The sequence below is a fragment of the Ailuropoda melanoleuca genome, chromosome 14 (assembly GCF_002007445.2).
Source record: "Ailuropoda melanoleuca isolate Jingjing chromosome 14, ASM200744v2, whole genome shotgun sequence".
Taxonomy (NCBI): Eukaryota; Metazoa; Chordata; class Mammalia; order Carnivora; family Ursidae; genus Ailuropoda; species Ailuropoda melanoleuca.
In genome coordinates this window covers 11,742,130-11,758,293 of record NC_048231.1, presented here as the reverse complement: position 1 = coordinate 11,758,293, position 16,164 = coordinate 11,742,130, and the positions used below count along the sequence as shown (strand labels likewise).

The following is a 16,164-nucleotide window of genomic DNA, read 5'->3' as shown; positions in this document are numbered from 1 at the left end:
CAAGAACGTGTTGTTCTTGAAGCTGCATTTTGAAGATGTGGAAATTCATTCAATACTTAGGGGAAAATATCTCCTCCAAGATGGAGTATGGAGTGGATGAAGAAGAGTTGCAGAAAAGGCAGGCCATTAAAAAGGACCTTAAATCCCTTGTGAAGAAAATTGGAGTGACTAGTGTAGGCAAACAACAAACAAATAAACAAAACCAACCAGGAGAATCTCATCGCTTAAGCTTTTTAGATAACTTTTCAGCAGAGTGGAAGACAGACTTGAGAATCACAATTAAGGTACGTTTGTTTTTTGGTTTTTTTCATATTTGACCCAGTAGGCCTATGGATATGGGTGTTATTAGAGCTGGTGAAACGTAGAGCTGGATTTCTCTTCTGAAGACCACTTAGGGATGACTTCAATAGGTGGAAAGATGACAAAGGATTAAACCAGGAACACTTCAGCGGCAACAGAGGCAGGGACAGAGGGGAAGATCTCAGGGATAACATGGGAAATGTTACTCCATTCACCTGTATTTTAGAGCGTTATGTCATCCCACGTAGTACTTGGTAGGTGAGGCTTTCTCTGACTCACCCTGGCAAATGGCACATGGGGGGTGTTTCCTAAGTAACTATTGTGCTTAAGGCACGTGTTCATTTGCCCATTAAACTGCCCCCTTCTTTAAGGCAGGGATTATATCTTTTCATCTCTGTTTCCCTCGAACCTTCTAATGACCTGCAAAAATATATGCTGGAGGGTTGCAGAATGAGTGGAAAACAAACACTCATAAATGAAGATTACAGGCCACCTAGTGGTTAAAGCACTAGCATTAAAGGATCAGTGATATCAAGGCACTACACTGCCATTCAACCTTCCCTTTCGTGGTGATTTATTTATTTCCAAATCTTTATTAAACTGGTAAACTCCCCATCCCACAAACAGCCAGGGTACCAGAAGCTGCAATATTAGCTCCAAAGTAACTTTTTTTTCTTGGCTGATTTTATAGAGCAGTTATGTGCTAGGGAACGTCGGAAGACGTTGGCCAAGACCCGGACCTGGCAGGTATCGGTTTCCACATCACTTGATGAGGACTACAAACAGGGCTTCAGTCCCAAGTCCCGACTGCAAACCAGTGTGCCGGAACCAAAGGGCCGATAGTCGAATTTCCACCCGAACGCGCGAGTGTGTTACGACGCATCGATTGCTTTTGTCTGGCGGAGGTCTATTGGGGGAGGACCGACCGCCGGGAGGCCAAGGAAGGGAGGCGAGTCAAGGACTGCCTCCTGGGGAGGGAGCTTGGATTCGGGAGGCCGTGCTGGGCCTGTTGGGCTAGGCGTCCATGCACGTGGGAGAGTTCAGTCATGTCTGTACATTCGGTGATGCGCTCCCTGCGCAAGAACAAGACGCTTCGGTACGGAGTCCCCATGCTGGTGAGCGCAGGCAGGAGAACGTGCGGGGCGGGATTCCGGAAGGGGTGGGGCGTCTAGGTCGGAGGGGTCCCGGCGGCCCGGATCTGGGAGGCGGGAGGCGGGGAGCAGCAGCCTGGGCGGGGAGGGGGCTGGCGGGAGGTGGTGGTCTTCGACCTCCCCTTTCGCTGATGCCAGGTCTCAAGTTCCCCTTTTACCCTCCCTGGTAGTTACCAGGGTGTGCGTCAGAGAGCGAGGTCAGAACCAGGTTTTACACCGGGTCTGGGTGATTACTAAGCTGACATTTTTAACCCCGTGCTACACCTGGATGGTGCTGTGAATCGTTGGAACTAGATGTATGTACTTAATTTGACTGTACAATTTCGGGCATCTCCACGTTGCAGCTTCCTGGTTTGTGAACTGGTTTAATTCTTCCCCGGTTGTAGTTAGGAGTTAAATGAAACCTTGTGAAAATGGAGTGTTTAGCACGGTGCGTGCCACATTGCAGCAGCCTTCAAAAGGTCGCTGACTTAGAATTGATCATTTTGAAGCACGTTGAGTGTACTTTTGGTGTTTATATGTTTGCGTCCTGTCCGACACTGAGTTCCCTAAGGATCTCATTCCTCTAAAAGATACAGGTTGAGGTTGACATAACACCAACCAGAATTGGAATCCAGGCATATAACTCCACCCCCCCCCGCTGTTTCACCTTGGCTAGTTATTTTGCTTCAGCAAGCCTTGATGTCATAGTAAATAAATGAGACAATTTCAATAAAGCGTGTGGACAAAAGCCACTTTTCTTTTAAATACTTAACAGTTTAATCGTTTATATGGATATTGGTATAGGTGAAGTTAACAGCTTTTGCATTTAAACAGAACGAAAGGAGAGAAGTGATCTTTATTTGTGTAGCTGACGGGACAAGTGTAAAAACTATCCTCTCTATAGATTCCTCTGCCCCCAGATGGAGATCCATTCAGAAGCATTGCGATTGTGGTCACTAACTTGAGGTCACCTGCATGTTCCAGTGAAAGCCAATTTGATTTTGTTTCTTATTTTTCAGAATCACCAAAGCCGTGATGTTGAAACCACTAGTGTTGAAGTACCTTCTAGGTACTTAGGGGTTTCTTCTCTTTTGTTTTATTTCAGGGAATGGAAAGTGCCACAGTAGCCTTTTCCCCAAATATGTTACTCTGTACTGGTCTCTACAAATATACCAGACCTAGAGGACCATGTTTCAATATATGAATCCTAAACATATAAATAAATTGAAGAGGAAAATGTTGAATTCAGTACTCTGAAACCAAACACTACTGGAAAGAACTCAAAAGATACATCCTCCTTATCATGTATCAGTTGCGTATGCCATAATTACTACCCTACATTTATCTTCAAGCTGAAATTATTTCCTCTCTTGGATAACTATTAATGCTTCATAGGATATACAGACTTTGAACACCAGGTATATGCAAATACTGCCCTCCTTCCGTTTTTGTCCAAACTACTTGAGGAAAGAGAATATACTTGTTTCAGCTTCCACACTGCCCATTTAGTCAGAATTTACCTTTCTAATCTGACCAGTGACCTGCTGGTTCCTACACACCAAAAAATTAGCCCATTTAAAGTGTTCGGTTCAGCGTTTTTAGTATATTCACAGAGTTATGCGACTATCACCACTGTCTAACTTTACAATAATTGCATCATCCCAGAAGAGACACCGTGCTCATTAGTAGTCACTTTCTATTTTCTCCTCCCTCTCCCTCCACCTAGGCAACTGCTAATCTACTTCTGTCTGTAGGTTTAATAGCACAATATGACATGTGGTCTTTTGTGACAGACTTCTTTCAATTAGCATAGTGTTTCCAAGATTCATTCATGTTGTAACATGTATCAAAACTTCATTTGTTTTTATGGCTAAATAATAGTCCATCATTTGGATAGACTTTTTTTTAATCTTAATCCTATCCTATTTATTTATCATTTTATTTATCCATCGATGAACATTTTAGATTGTTTCCATTTTTTGGCCATTTTGAATAATGCTGCTACGAACATTCATGTACAAGTTTTTGTGTGGACGTGTTTTCATTTCTCTTAGGTATGTACCTAGTGGTGGAATTGCTGGGTCATGTGATACTACATGTTTAACATTTTGAGGAACTGTCAAGCTATTTCCCGGAGGGGCTACGTCATTTTACAGTCCCACCAGCAATGAATCCTCCACATCCTTGCCAACACTTATGACTGTCCATCTTTTTTATTATACCCTTTTCGGTGGATGTGAAGGTATCTCATTGTGGTTTTGATTTGCATTTCCCTTATGGCTAATGATATGGAACATAGTTTCATATGGTTATTGGTCATCTGTGTCTCTTTTTTGGAGAAATGTTTATTCAAATCATTTGCCCATTTTTAAATCGGGCTGTTTTTCTTTTTATTGGGTAAAGATTTCCGTAAACACCTGGAAACAGTAAATCTTTGTTGAGGGGCTCTGTGTGCTTGTTTTGGTGTGTCTTCAACACTTAGCCAGGCAGGTACAACTCTGCCTTGAGCTTTTATTTTCTGCTTGCTTAGAAACTCAGGGTTAGCCACAGGCACGTGTTTAAGGCCTTCTCAGATCTCTCCTGAGCTTACTTACACACCTCTCTGGGCATGGGCACAATTCTGTCCATGAACATTTCCTACTAGATTCTCAAGAATATGCTTGAACTTTTCAGAGTCCCCTGTGGATACCTTATTTCTCATATTTTCCTTTTAAGGTTTTTGGTTAGACTGTTATTTGCCCTGTTGCCTACCACCTCATGCAGTCATGATGTTAAACAATTGCATCTGAATTTTTTCAACAAACACTTCCTGGGAGAAGTCTGTTGGTACTGGTTGAGCTCAAAGTCAGGAAAACTGAAGACAGCCTTGTGACTGAGGTTTCCATTGGGCCACCAGATTTGGTCAAGCAGAGACAGTTCTCAGGGAATAAGATTTTTTTTTTAAAGATTTTATTTATTTATTTGATAGAGACAGCCAGCGAGAGACGGAACACAAGCAGGGGGAGTGGGAGAGGAAGAAGCAGGCTCATAGCAGAGGAGCCTGATGTGGGGCTCGATCCCACAACGCGGGGATCACGCCGTGAGCCGAGGGTAGATGCTTAACGACTGAGCCACCCAGGCGCCCCAGGGAATAAGATTTTAAGGAGCTCCAACTCCATTCTGCCCCTTTAAAGGTGACTTCTTTGTACCATGATTGCATTCTTGTTTTCGTGGTTACCATGGAGCTGGGGTGGAGAGAGGGAATAAAAATGCCACCAAGCTTTCTTTTCTTACTGAAAGGCAGTCTTCTTCTTAAGAAAATGTTCCCAACATTACTGCAAGTCTTTGCTTAATTTTCAAATTTCTGAAAAAGTTGATTTGAGAGCTTTTGCCAGTTTTTTCATTGCTTTGATGGAGAAGATTTTTGGAGATTCTTAGTCTGCCATTTCACTGATGTCACCTTTTGGTTCTTTTTTCATGTCTTTTGTGAGATTTTGTAATATTTCATTTGTTTTAAGAATTTCTGTTACTGATCTCTGAAGCATTTTTATAATGATTCCTTTAAAATCTTTGTTAGATCATGGGACACCTGGGTGGCTCCGTCGGTTAAGTGTCCAACTCTTGGTTTCAGCTCAAGTCATGGTCTCAGGGTCCTGAGACCGAGCCACATCCAGCTGGTGTGGGCGTGGGGCTCCCTGCTCAGTGGGGAGTCTGCTTCTCCCTCTCCCTCCGCCTCTGGCCCTCCCCAACAGGTGCGGGTGCGGTGCTCTCTCTCAAATAATAAATAAATCTTTAAAAAAAAATAAAATCTCTGTCAGATCATTCCAGTATCTGGTTTATCTGCATATTAATATCTCTTGATAGTATTTTCTGATTCAACTTGCTGTTTTCCTGATTCTTGCTATGACAAGTGAGTTTTTATTGTCTCGTGGACATTCTGAATATTTTAGGAAACTGCATCCTATTTAAGTCTTCTGCTTTAGCAAGCAGTCACCATGCTAGACTTAGCTTGTAGGTAGTAGCACACTAGTTTGGGCTTTCTTTCCAATGATAATTTAGGTTCCAGAGCCCTTGCAGTGCTATTCTGGTCTGCTTTGTTTGTTTACCTAGTGCTGCTTTGTTCCCCTGGTGCCTGCTTGATCCCTTCTAAAGGTGGAGTGTTAGTAATCAACATGTGAATATTTTTAAAGTTATAGGATTGATTGAAGTCACAAAAGAAATTAATGTAGCTAGAGAAGACCAATCATTGTGCCCTGGGGCTCTCCAACATTAGGGGGTTGAATGTACAGGAAGAATCAATAAAGGACACTAACAAATATTTTCAGGTAAAAGAAAAACCAGATTTAAGGGAAAAGGCGGAAAGTGATCAACTGTGTCAAATTTTGCTCATGAAATAAGATGAGAACAGAGAATTAACCATTGGATTTGGTAACGTGGATGTCTTTGATGGTTGGAATGGGTCTAAGAGAGAGTGGGGGTACAGTGAGCATCGACAACTCCTTTGAGAAATTTTAGTGCAGATAAGAACAAGGAAAGAGCATAGTGATGTGAGGAAGTGAGGTCTAGAGAACTTTGTTAATAAGTGGGAGAAATAATAGCATTTTTTATGATGAACCATGTGGTAGTGAGCAAGATTTTCTTGGTACAGGAAACGAGAGAATTGATGAATCAGGGTCCTTCGATAGATAGGATGATATGGGATCTATTGCACAAATGCAGATATTTAGTTAGGAGTGTAGATACTGTGGTAATGAGTGGTAGGTGGTGCGGTGCAGTTCTGACCCAAATCAGGGTTAGCACAGACTTAACAGAGTAAGGGAATAGTCCTTCATGAAACCCCCCTTATTTCAGACACCAGCTGAAAGCTCTGGGAGTCTTAGACCACCTGTGCTTCTGATCAACTGGTTATAAATTCATGGGTTCCTATTAACACTCTCAAGTTCAATAATTCACTAGAGTGACTCACAGAACTCAGGAAAGCACTATGCTTACAATTATAGTTTTATTATGAAGGGCACAAATTAGGAAAAGCCAAAAGAAGAGACCCACAGGGTAAGGTCTGAAAAGTTCCCAAAAACAGAGTTTCCATGTTTTCCTCCTGTGAAGTTAGGGCATGCCGCCCTCCCAGCACATTGATGTGTTCACCAACCAGGAAGCTCAAGTAAGCTTCAGTGTCCAGAGTTTTTTTTAATTGGGGTTTCATTATCCAGGTATGGTTAATTGAATCATTAACTATGTAAGGGAACTCAGTGTCCACCCCATCTCCTTGGAGGTCAGGTTGATACCATGTGGCTTAAAGCCCCACCCCTCTAGTCACATGGTTGATCATGCCAGCATGGCCCGCCTGTGTACTGCAACTCTCTAGGGGCCTACCATGAGTCATTAGCATAAACTCATTAGGCCTCATTAGCATAAACTCAGGTGTGGTCCTAGGGGCCCACCATCAATAACAAAGATACTCCTGTCACTCAGGAAGGNGATACTCCTATCTCAGGAAGGTCCGAGTTAGTGCCTCCCTCTCAGGAACCCAAGACAAAGATCAGACAAATTCTTCATTATGTAACATGTGGGTACTGTGATTGCAGTAGTTCCAGAAAGAGGTGATGGAGGCCTGGACTAGAGTATTAGAAGAAGGTAGAGTCAGAAATTGTCAGATTCAAGAAATACTTTGAAAGTAGAGGCGACAGAACTCAGGGATGGATTAGATATGAGATATGAATGAGAAGGGCTTATGATGATTACAGAGAAATTTGCTTGAGCTGTTCGATGAGAGCAGTTGACATTTACTGGGATTCGAAAGATTGGGGCAGAAAGAGTATTGGGGTAAAAGTCGAGGGTTTTTTAAAATGTTAATTTATGTATATCTGTTAGACTTTTTTTTTTTTTTTAAGATTTTATTTATCTGAGAGCATGGCGGGAGGGGCAGAGAGAGAGGGAGAAGCAGGCTTCCCGAAGATGGCCCAGTGTGGGCGGATCCCGGGACCTGGAGATCATAACCTGAGCTGAAGTCAGATGTGTAACCCACTGGCCCACCCCAGGCCCCATTTATCTGTTAGACTTGCAAGTGGAGATGTCCAATAGGAAGGCAGGTTTCAGTTTAGGGGATGTTTCCCATTGAAAGTGTGCATTTGGCGGTCGTTAGGTGCTAGAGCCTATTTAAGGCCATGAAATTGGATGACATCAGCTATTGATTTAGTGTTGGTTTTGAATAGTTAGAAGAAATGTGAAGATTTGAGCCTTTTGGGATACTCCCAACATTTTGACGTTGGGAAGAAGAGGAAGAATGAATAAAAGGAGACAGACAGTTACGAAAGCCAGGGACATATCTTTTCATTGAAACACAAAGACAAAGGTTATTTTACTTATACAAATTAATTCTTACATATTGACATTGCCAGATATTAGCTGCTTATATATAACGGATATGTTTGCTGATTTGTTGTCTTTTGATTTTGTGTTGTTTTTATTTCATTTATTTGTCAGGATAGACATTTAAAATTTTTATGTGGTCAAACTTACTGGGTTTTAAAATTTATAGCCTCAAGATTTTGTTAGCTTTTCAACTTCAAAATTGTGAAGTTTTATATTTTACAATGTTTTTTATCTTTGTATTTCCTTATTTGGTAATATTAATATGTTGACATAAAAAGGAAGGTAGGGATCAAACTTTGTTTTTATCCAAATTGCTAGACTTTTACAGCTTTAGGATTAGGGGTGAAAGCCCATTAGATTATTGGAGGAGGTGATAAAGCAGCAATGACAGTTGGAGGGATCTTTTAAGGTTTGCCATATATTGAGAAGTGTGGTGTATTTTATGAGATTCTTTTATTAGTTGGTGAGAAAATGGAGAAAAATGCTGTCTAGTTAGCTTATTTTGCAAACACATAAAATTGAAAGAATTCTGGTCTTGAAGAAATGAGGCCAGAATTTAATTCCTGGCTTTACTCAGGGTAATCATAGGCAAGTCATTTAGGTGCCTGTGCTTTTATTTCCTCATCTGTTAAATGGATTTTTTTCTTAGCTTCTTTTGTAAGATCAACCAATATAATGCTTGTGATGATGTTATTTAAACCATAAGGTGGAATACAAGTAATGGGGGGGCACCTGGGTGGCTCAGTTGGTTAAGTGTCCAACTCTTGGTTTCTGCTCAGGTCATGATCTCGGGGTCATGTGATCAAGCCCCACATTGGGCTCTGCGCTCAACACTTAGCACAGAGTCTGCTTGTCTCTCTCCCTTCCTTTGTGCTCCCCCCCCCAAAAATAAATAAGATCTTTAAAAATGAACAAACAAGTAATGGGGTACTGACTTGGTATTTGGTAATATGATAAAATGTTTCTTAGTGACTGTACATACTGCATCTACTCTGAACAGATGAATGGTAACTCACCAGGAAGATAAAGTATTGGATCACTTTTGGCATTAATCTGTAGATAGACTAAATTCTGCCCTTCTATTTTAATTGTTTCCTTTCTTTGTTTCAGTTGCTGATTGTTGGAGGTTCTTTCGGTCTTCGTGAGTTTTCACAAATCCGCTATGATGCTGTGAAAATTAAAGTAAGGACGGTAGTTGGAGTTTGACATGTGGCTGCATATGCCGTTGTTCTGGTTTAGATGTGTATACTATATTCTGTACTAAACAGTCTGAGTTTTGTCTAATTTTTCAAGGGGTCTTATGATCTTTGGGCTCTTTCTTATTCTTTAAGACAACATGAATGATCATATGGAAGTGAATCATGAAATGTAAAGAATTTAGTTATCTTATTCATAGAAAATTTGCAATACTGCATTCTCCCATAAAATGTATTCAGTGGAGTTGTTTTTAAAGAAGGACTTAAAAGGGACTGAACAATGTTGGATAATGTCACTCCCATTATATTACTCCAATTATAAATTAGCTATTTCATATTAATACCAGTAATTTCATAAATTGTATTGATATATAAAGTATACTGATATTACTAATACTGAAGGAAAGGAAAATTAGTTTTCATTACAAATAATGATATCTTTTTAGGTATAATATGTTTATATATTATATATAAAATTATATATTTATGTATAAATATATGTAAAATTTATTTTACAGGTGAGGAAACTGAGGCTCAGAGAGCTTCAGTAACTTACCTATGGTTACATGGCTATTTAGAGGTAGTGCTAGGATTTTCACCCTCTTTGATTCAGTTACTTTAGGCCAAGTGTTAGATACAAACTCTAGTTATTTAACTCTGATTAATTCATTCAGAAGTTATGTAGTTTTTGTTTGTGGCCACATGTGATATTTGAGTTTTTTCCCAAGTTTTATATATATATAAAACCTATGTACATATATGTATAATTTCTTATATACATATATGTAATATTTTATATATAAATTTTCTACCAATATTATTGAGATCCTCTAATGAAATATATATTATATAATATATATTTATTATATTAATAAATAATTATTGGTATGAAATTACAGAGTATTAAAGGGACCTATTCAATTTTCTCAGTTAGTTTTATAGTTTAAGAGAAACACCAACTCCAACTAGTCTTAAAGACGTAAGTATTAGGGTAAATACTAAATTGAAAAAGAATGTATAGTATATGTAATCTTCCATGAAATCATGTTTTTATTTACTTTTTCCTTTAGTATCTTGAATATATATGTTACTTTAAAGTCTTATCGCCAGCATACTCAACTATAGATCTGTTTTTATTGTCTAATTTTTTCCTTTTCTTGGTTTTAAATGTTCTGTCTTTGAACACAGCTTGTAATTTTTTTTATTTTTATTTATTTTTTTTAAGATTTTATTTATTTATTTGGAGAGAGTGAGTGAAAGAGAGAGAAAGAGAGAGCACAAGCAGGGAGAGGGACAAAGGAAGAGGGAGAAACAGACTGAGCAGGGAGCCTGACATGGGGGTCAATCCCGGGACTCCGAGATCATGACTTGAGCTGAAGGCAGATGCTTAACTGACTGAGCTACCCAGGTGCCCCAACCTTGTAATTTTTGAATTAAATATTGGATATTGTTTGTAAACACTTGTAGAGATTCCAGGTGGTACTGTTTTCCTCCTGAAAGGCTTTGTCCTTTTTTCTGGGAGGCAGATAGACTGGGGGCTAATTCCCTTAATACTCTGGAGGAGTGAGTATTGACGTTGATCACTTCTCCTGTGTCTGTTGCCCACTTATATTTCCTTTATTGTGTGTCCTCTATTGTGATGTTTCAGGTCTCGGTTGCCCATTGTTTCTGTTGATTGTTGGTCTTTTTCTTATTGTTTTATAAGATTCTTTATACATGCCAGATTATAAACCTTTCATCTTAATGGTGTCTTTTGATGAACAAATTTAGTGTAGTCTGTTTTATTCTTTTTTTTACTTTATAGTTACTTTTTCTTTTGGTCCTTTTAAGAAGTTTTTCTTATGCCAAAATATAAATATTTTTCTATATGATTGCTAAAATTCTTGTTTTGCCTTTTATACTTGGGTCTGCAAATATAAAACCCAAATGGAACTGATTTTTTGTATATGGTGTGAGGAATTGTGATCTTCTGATTTATAAGAAATATGTATTTGGTCTTTGCTCTGTTTTCTGGCATTGAGCTAAAACCCCTGGAATATCCTAAGTGATGAGAGTGAGCAAAGGTGTCTTTTGTTATGTTAATGAATTTATGGAATGCCCCTGGGTAACCTACAGATTGGGGCTGGTTGCTAGGAGAGACAACCTTGTGAGACAGGGTTGGAACTTTCACTCCCACCCCTTGACTTCCAGGGAGGGGAGTAGGGCTAGAGGTTGAATGAATTGCCAATGGCAAGGACTTAATCAATCATCCCCATGTAATGAAGCCTCCATAAAAACCCAAAAAGATAGGGTTCAGATAGATTCCTGACTGGGGGAACTTGTAGATGTTCTGGGAGAGTAGCCCTCTTAGAGAAAGCATGGAATTTCCGTACCCTTTCCCTATACCTTACCTGTGCATCTCTTCTGTTTGGCCTTTTATAAGTAAAATGTTTCAATTCTGTGAGCTGCTCTAGCAAAGTAATCAAACCCAGGGAGGGGTTGTTGGAACCTCCAGTCTATAACCAGTCAGAAGTACAGGTGACATCCTGGATTTGCAATTTGTGTGTGAAGTGGGGGTGGGGGCTGTCTTGGACAATTGAGCCCTTAACCTGTGGGATCTGACTCTATCTCCAGTTAGGTAGTGTCAGAATTGAGTTAATTGCTTGGTGGTTTGAAAAAAACCCACACACATTGGAGGAACTGTAAGGGAACTAGCTGTACCTGAACTAATGTAAATTCGTTTGCTGCTTGGTGAGTTGCAGATAGAGATTACCTGGATTACAACAGGTAATCTCTAAGTAATTCCGGCAGGTGGTATTGTCTCATAAAGGAAACTTTATTTGTGGCAAATAGGAAAGAGATCATGGGAACAACTTCCAAATCCATGACTACCCAAACAGGGGTGAGAGAGTTCTTTTTATTTAAGATTAGGATGAATATTCAGAAAGGGGAGCTTTGTCATCACACATAAAGGCGGGAATAAGGTTGTGCAGATGTAGTACGTTATGAAGCCTGCGCTCCTCCTAGGGCAGAGACTTTGACATTGTACTGAAGTAGAGTTAACTGTTGGACACAGCGAAGGAGCTAGGGACGTGATCCAAGAGCCAGTATACACTGGATGGGACCTTGGGCTGGTTATCTCAGGTAAGCTCTGCAGGGCCTTGCTTGTTCATAGGTTGGAACCATATCAGTTGACTCCCAAGTCCAGGCCTCTGCAGAGGCAGCCAGTGTATTTCTTAGTGGAGTCTGAAAAGAAACAGTAGCTGACTACAGAGAAACAGTTCTCTGAAAAATAAGCTTTAAATTTTCTGCTAGTTTCAATCCTGCAAAGACAACTCAAGAATGTTTTGAAACAGCACTGGGAGTTTTACCTTTGATTTTTTTGTTTCTGATATGGTTAGGCTATCTACTGGCCCATTAGAGACTTAGTTTTTGCATTCCCATTGTTCCCTTAAAATTCTTTACTACTGTTTTTTTTCCCCCCAATTTCTTTGTAATTCTAACACCCCCTAGGCAGTACTGCAAGAAGTGTGCTTGGGCAAGTAGAGTCGGTAAGGCACAGATCCAGGGGGTGGGGGAAGTGGTGGGAGGGGATAGTTGGGGACCTGAAATGACTTCTCTTGTATCACAAAAGCTATGTCTGGGTCTTTCTTTTTCTGGGGATCCCTAACTCTGCTTATAGAATGTTTTCCCTAATGTAGACAGCAAGTTGTTCAAGCACCATTTACTGACATAACGTTTTTCCCCTTCCTGCTCTTCTGTGCCTATGTTGTTGTCTGTTCTGTTGCATTAGTTTATTTGCAAATTACATTGTGGTTTTCAAATTAATTGTGCATTCCTGAGAAATGAACTCACCTTGATCTTGGTATACTGTCTTTTTGATATGTTGCTGTCTTTTTGTAAGAGTGTTTTTCAGGAATTCTGCATTAGTGCAGTTGGCCTGTTCTCTTTTTCAAATTTTGACATCAAGCTTATGCTTACCACATAACTAGAAGGTTTTTTATTACACTGGCATTATTTCTTCTTTAGTGGAATCTACTGGTAAAGCCGTCTGAACCTGGAGTTTTCTTTATGTGAGATTTTAAAGTACAGATTCAGCTCTTTATACATTATAACACTGTTCAAATAATTTATTTTTTCTGTTACATGTTAGAAAGTTGTATTTTTCTATGAATTTGCCCATTTTGTTTAAATTTTCAAGTTTATTGTCCTAAAAGTATTCATATTATCCCAGTATCTATTGCCCATAAGATTTATGTTATTGATCTCCTTTTCATTCTCAATACTCTTATTTGTGACTTCTCTTTCTTCTAAGTCAATTTTACTTGGGAGTTATCAATAGCTTTTGGTTTAGTTGATTCTTTCTTCATTCATTTGTTTGATCTTTAATTAGTTCTGTTCTCTATTTACTTTTTCCTTTGAGTTTCTTTTCTTTTTCCTAACTTTATGAGGTAGATTCTTAGCTCATTCCCTTTCCATCTTTTTCGTAATATATGCTTACAAGCTGATGAATTTCCTTTTAAACATGGGTCTAGCTATGTCATGTAAGTTTAATATATAATATATTCACACCCCTTTAATTAAATTTTTTTTCAGTTATTCATAAGCCATTTGGAAGTGTGTTTTTCCTTAGTTTATAAGCCTAAGGGATTTTCTAGTTAAATTATTTTTTATTGATTTCTAACTTAGATGCGTTGTAATCAAAGAATATTTTCAGTGAGTTCATTCTTTGATATTTGTTGAGACTTGCTTTATGACCCAGCATAGGATCAGTTTATATATAAGTAATATGTGCTTGAAGGAATGTATATCTTTTTTTTTTTTTTAAAGATTTTATTTATTTATTCATTCGACAGAGATAGAGACAGCCAGCGAGAGAGAGAGCACAGGCAGGGGGAGTGGGAGAGGAAGAAGCAGGCTCATAGGGGAAGAGCCTGATGTGGGGCTTGATCCCATAATGCCGGGATCACGCCCTGAGCCAAAGGCAGACGCTTAACTGCTGTGCCACCCAGGCGCCCCTGAAGGAATGTATATCTGCCAGTGTTGGGTACATATTAAAAATTTATGCATCCATTTGGTCAAGTTTGTAGTGTTTTCTCAAATTTTCTGTAGTGTTGACTTTTTAAATCTGTTTTTTTCTATCTGCTACTGAGAAAATTGTGCTAACATCTCTCATGACTCCATTTCACTATATTAGGCACACATAATTTCAGAATTATTACATCTTCATGGGGATTTGAGTTTTTATTATAATGAAGTTTTTGTTAAAAAACAAAATTCAAATAAATTTAAGTATCAGTACATTTAAAGATCAAATTGGTTTTATTCAGTGATTCATGCATCAGGCAAATGGAATGGAGCTCTAAAGAGTTTATAGACCTAACCGAGCAGGGACAAGGAAAGAGCACATTATTTCATCTTTCTTTGGGGGACAGACGGGAACAATCAGGTAGTTTACTTCACTACTTTGACCAGGAAATTCCAGACTGACTGGTTAAGATTACATTCCTGGGGGAGGGTGGAATTTAGGTTAGATATTAAGTTTCAGTTTGGTGACATGCTTAGCAGAAGTGACTCCATTTGGGGCCTGTTGTCTTAACACTTTGATTGCTAATAATGCTTTTTTTCCTTAAAGGCTGTTTTGTTGGATATTAGTGTGACTTCATTAGCTTCCTTTTTAATCTTAATCTTTCTATAAATTTAGGTTTATAGAAACTTAGGTTTTAAATATATCTCTTATAAACAGAATATATGTTTTTAATAGTCTTGCTTTTTAATTGGATCATTGAATCCATTTACATTTCATGTAAGTTTTTACATATTTGGGTTTAAATATACTTTTTTAAAATTTGCTATTTGTTAGTTATTTCTTTTTTACTTTTTTTGTCCTCTTTTGGATTAACAATGTTTTATGAATTTGTTTTTGTGTTAGTTTGTGTTAGTTTGAAAGCTGTATTTTTACTCTTCCACTGGAGGTTACTCTAGAGAGTGTTGTAGTTTTAGTTTTTGTTTTTTTCCTCCTACTGTTTGGTCTTGAGGGGGAGCAGGATATCCTGTCCCAGAATGAGGCATTTTGACATGTGGATTATTTTAAGCTCAAGACCCAGCAGACTGTGGAAAAGCTTTTAATCTTTCCATTCACTGCCTAAAACAACTTAGATGGAGGGCCTGTACCAGGAAGAGACCTATTACCAGAGATAACTTTTTATATCAGAAAGACTTATCTGTATGGCATAGTGGGTATTTGTTTACCAAACATTTGCTCTTTTCATCTTCCTGTGAATTGTCTTCCTCCCCTTTTAAACCCTAGTTCCCTACCTCATTTTCCTTACCTCAGAATGATATTTAATTGCCTGACTCAGTTGCCTGGCTACCTGTGAGTCTCATGTCTTTGTGGGCCTCCCATAGTACATAATTAAATTTGTTTTCTCCTGTTCATCTGTTTTCTGTCAATTAAATATTAGGCCAGCCAATGAACATAGAAGGGAAGAAGGGAAAATTCCTCCCCAACAGTCTGGTTTTGGTATTAAGGTAACGCTGGCTTCATAACATGAGTTGGGTTCCCTCCTTTTTTATTTTCTGAAACAGACTGTGTAGAATTGGTGTTACTTACTTAACTATTTTATAGAATTTGCCAGTGACACTTTCTGGGCTTCAGTCTTTCTTTTTAAAAATGTATTTAGCTATGGATTTAGTTTTTTAGATAGATAAGACTATTCTGGTTATGGATTCTTTTTTTTTTTTTCTGACATTTCCTAATTGGTTTTCACTTGAGTAAAGAAACCCTGATGATTTTATATGTAGATCCATGCACTTTGATTGATTTTTGTGTGTTAATCTAACCACTTTGTTGAATTCTATTAACCGTAATCATAGTAAATATTCTTAACAGAGAAACATTAGAACCATTCCCATGTAAGTTAAGAATAAGAAAAGAAGTTTAAGATATGATTTTAGGGAGGAGAGGTTAAGATGGCGGAGGAGTAGGGGACCCCTTTTTCAGCCGGTCCCCTGAGTTGAGCTGGATAGGTACCAGACCAGCAGGAACATCCACGGAATCAGCCTGAGACGCAGGAAGATACATCTGGATCTCTACAAATGAACATCTCCAGCGCTGAGTATCGAGGTGGAGCCGTGAAACAGCGCACAGATATCGGAGGCTAAACAGAAGGGGGAGGGAGCCGCCGTGTCAGGGCGCCGGGAAG

The 16,164-nt window shown here is 38.9% G+C and overlaps 1 protein-coding gene across 4 annotated transcripts in view; it reads left to right on the top strand.

Moving 5' to 3' along the window:
- The first annotated feature begins 1,206 nt into the window (after positions 1 to 1,206).
- The window catches only part of LOC100473356 (cytochrome c oxidase assembly protein COX16 homolog, mitochondrial), a 37,796-nt gene continuing 22,838 nt past the window's right edge, over positions 1,207 to 16,164 (top strand). For 3 of the 4 annotated variants that reach the window (XM_034643320.1, XM_034643318.1, XM_034643319.1), the window contains exons 1-2: positions 1,207 to 1,396; positions 8,895 to 8,966. In XM_034643320.1, coding sequence (XP_034499211.1) covers positions 1,325 to 1,396; positions 8,895 to 8,966 — 144 coding nt within the window. In that variant the 5' untranslated portion in view covers positions 1,207 to 1,324. Of the gene's footprint in view, positions 1,416 to 8,894; positions 8,967 to 16,164 lie in introns of all 4 variants that reach the window. The other variant, XM_011222073.3, reaches the window with a different exon arrangement.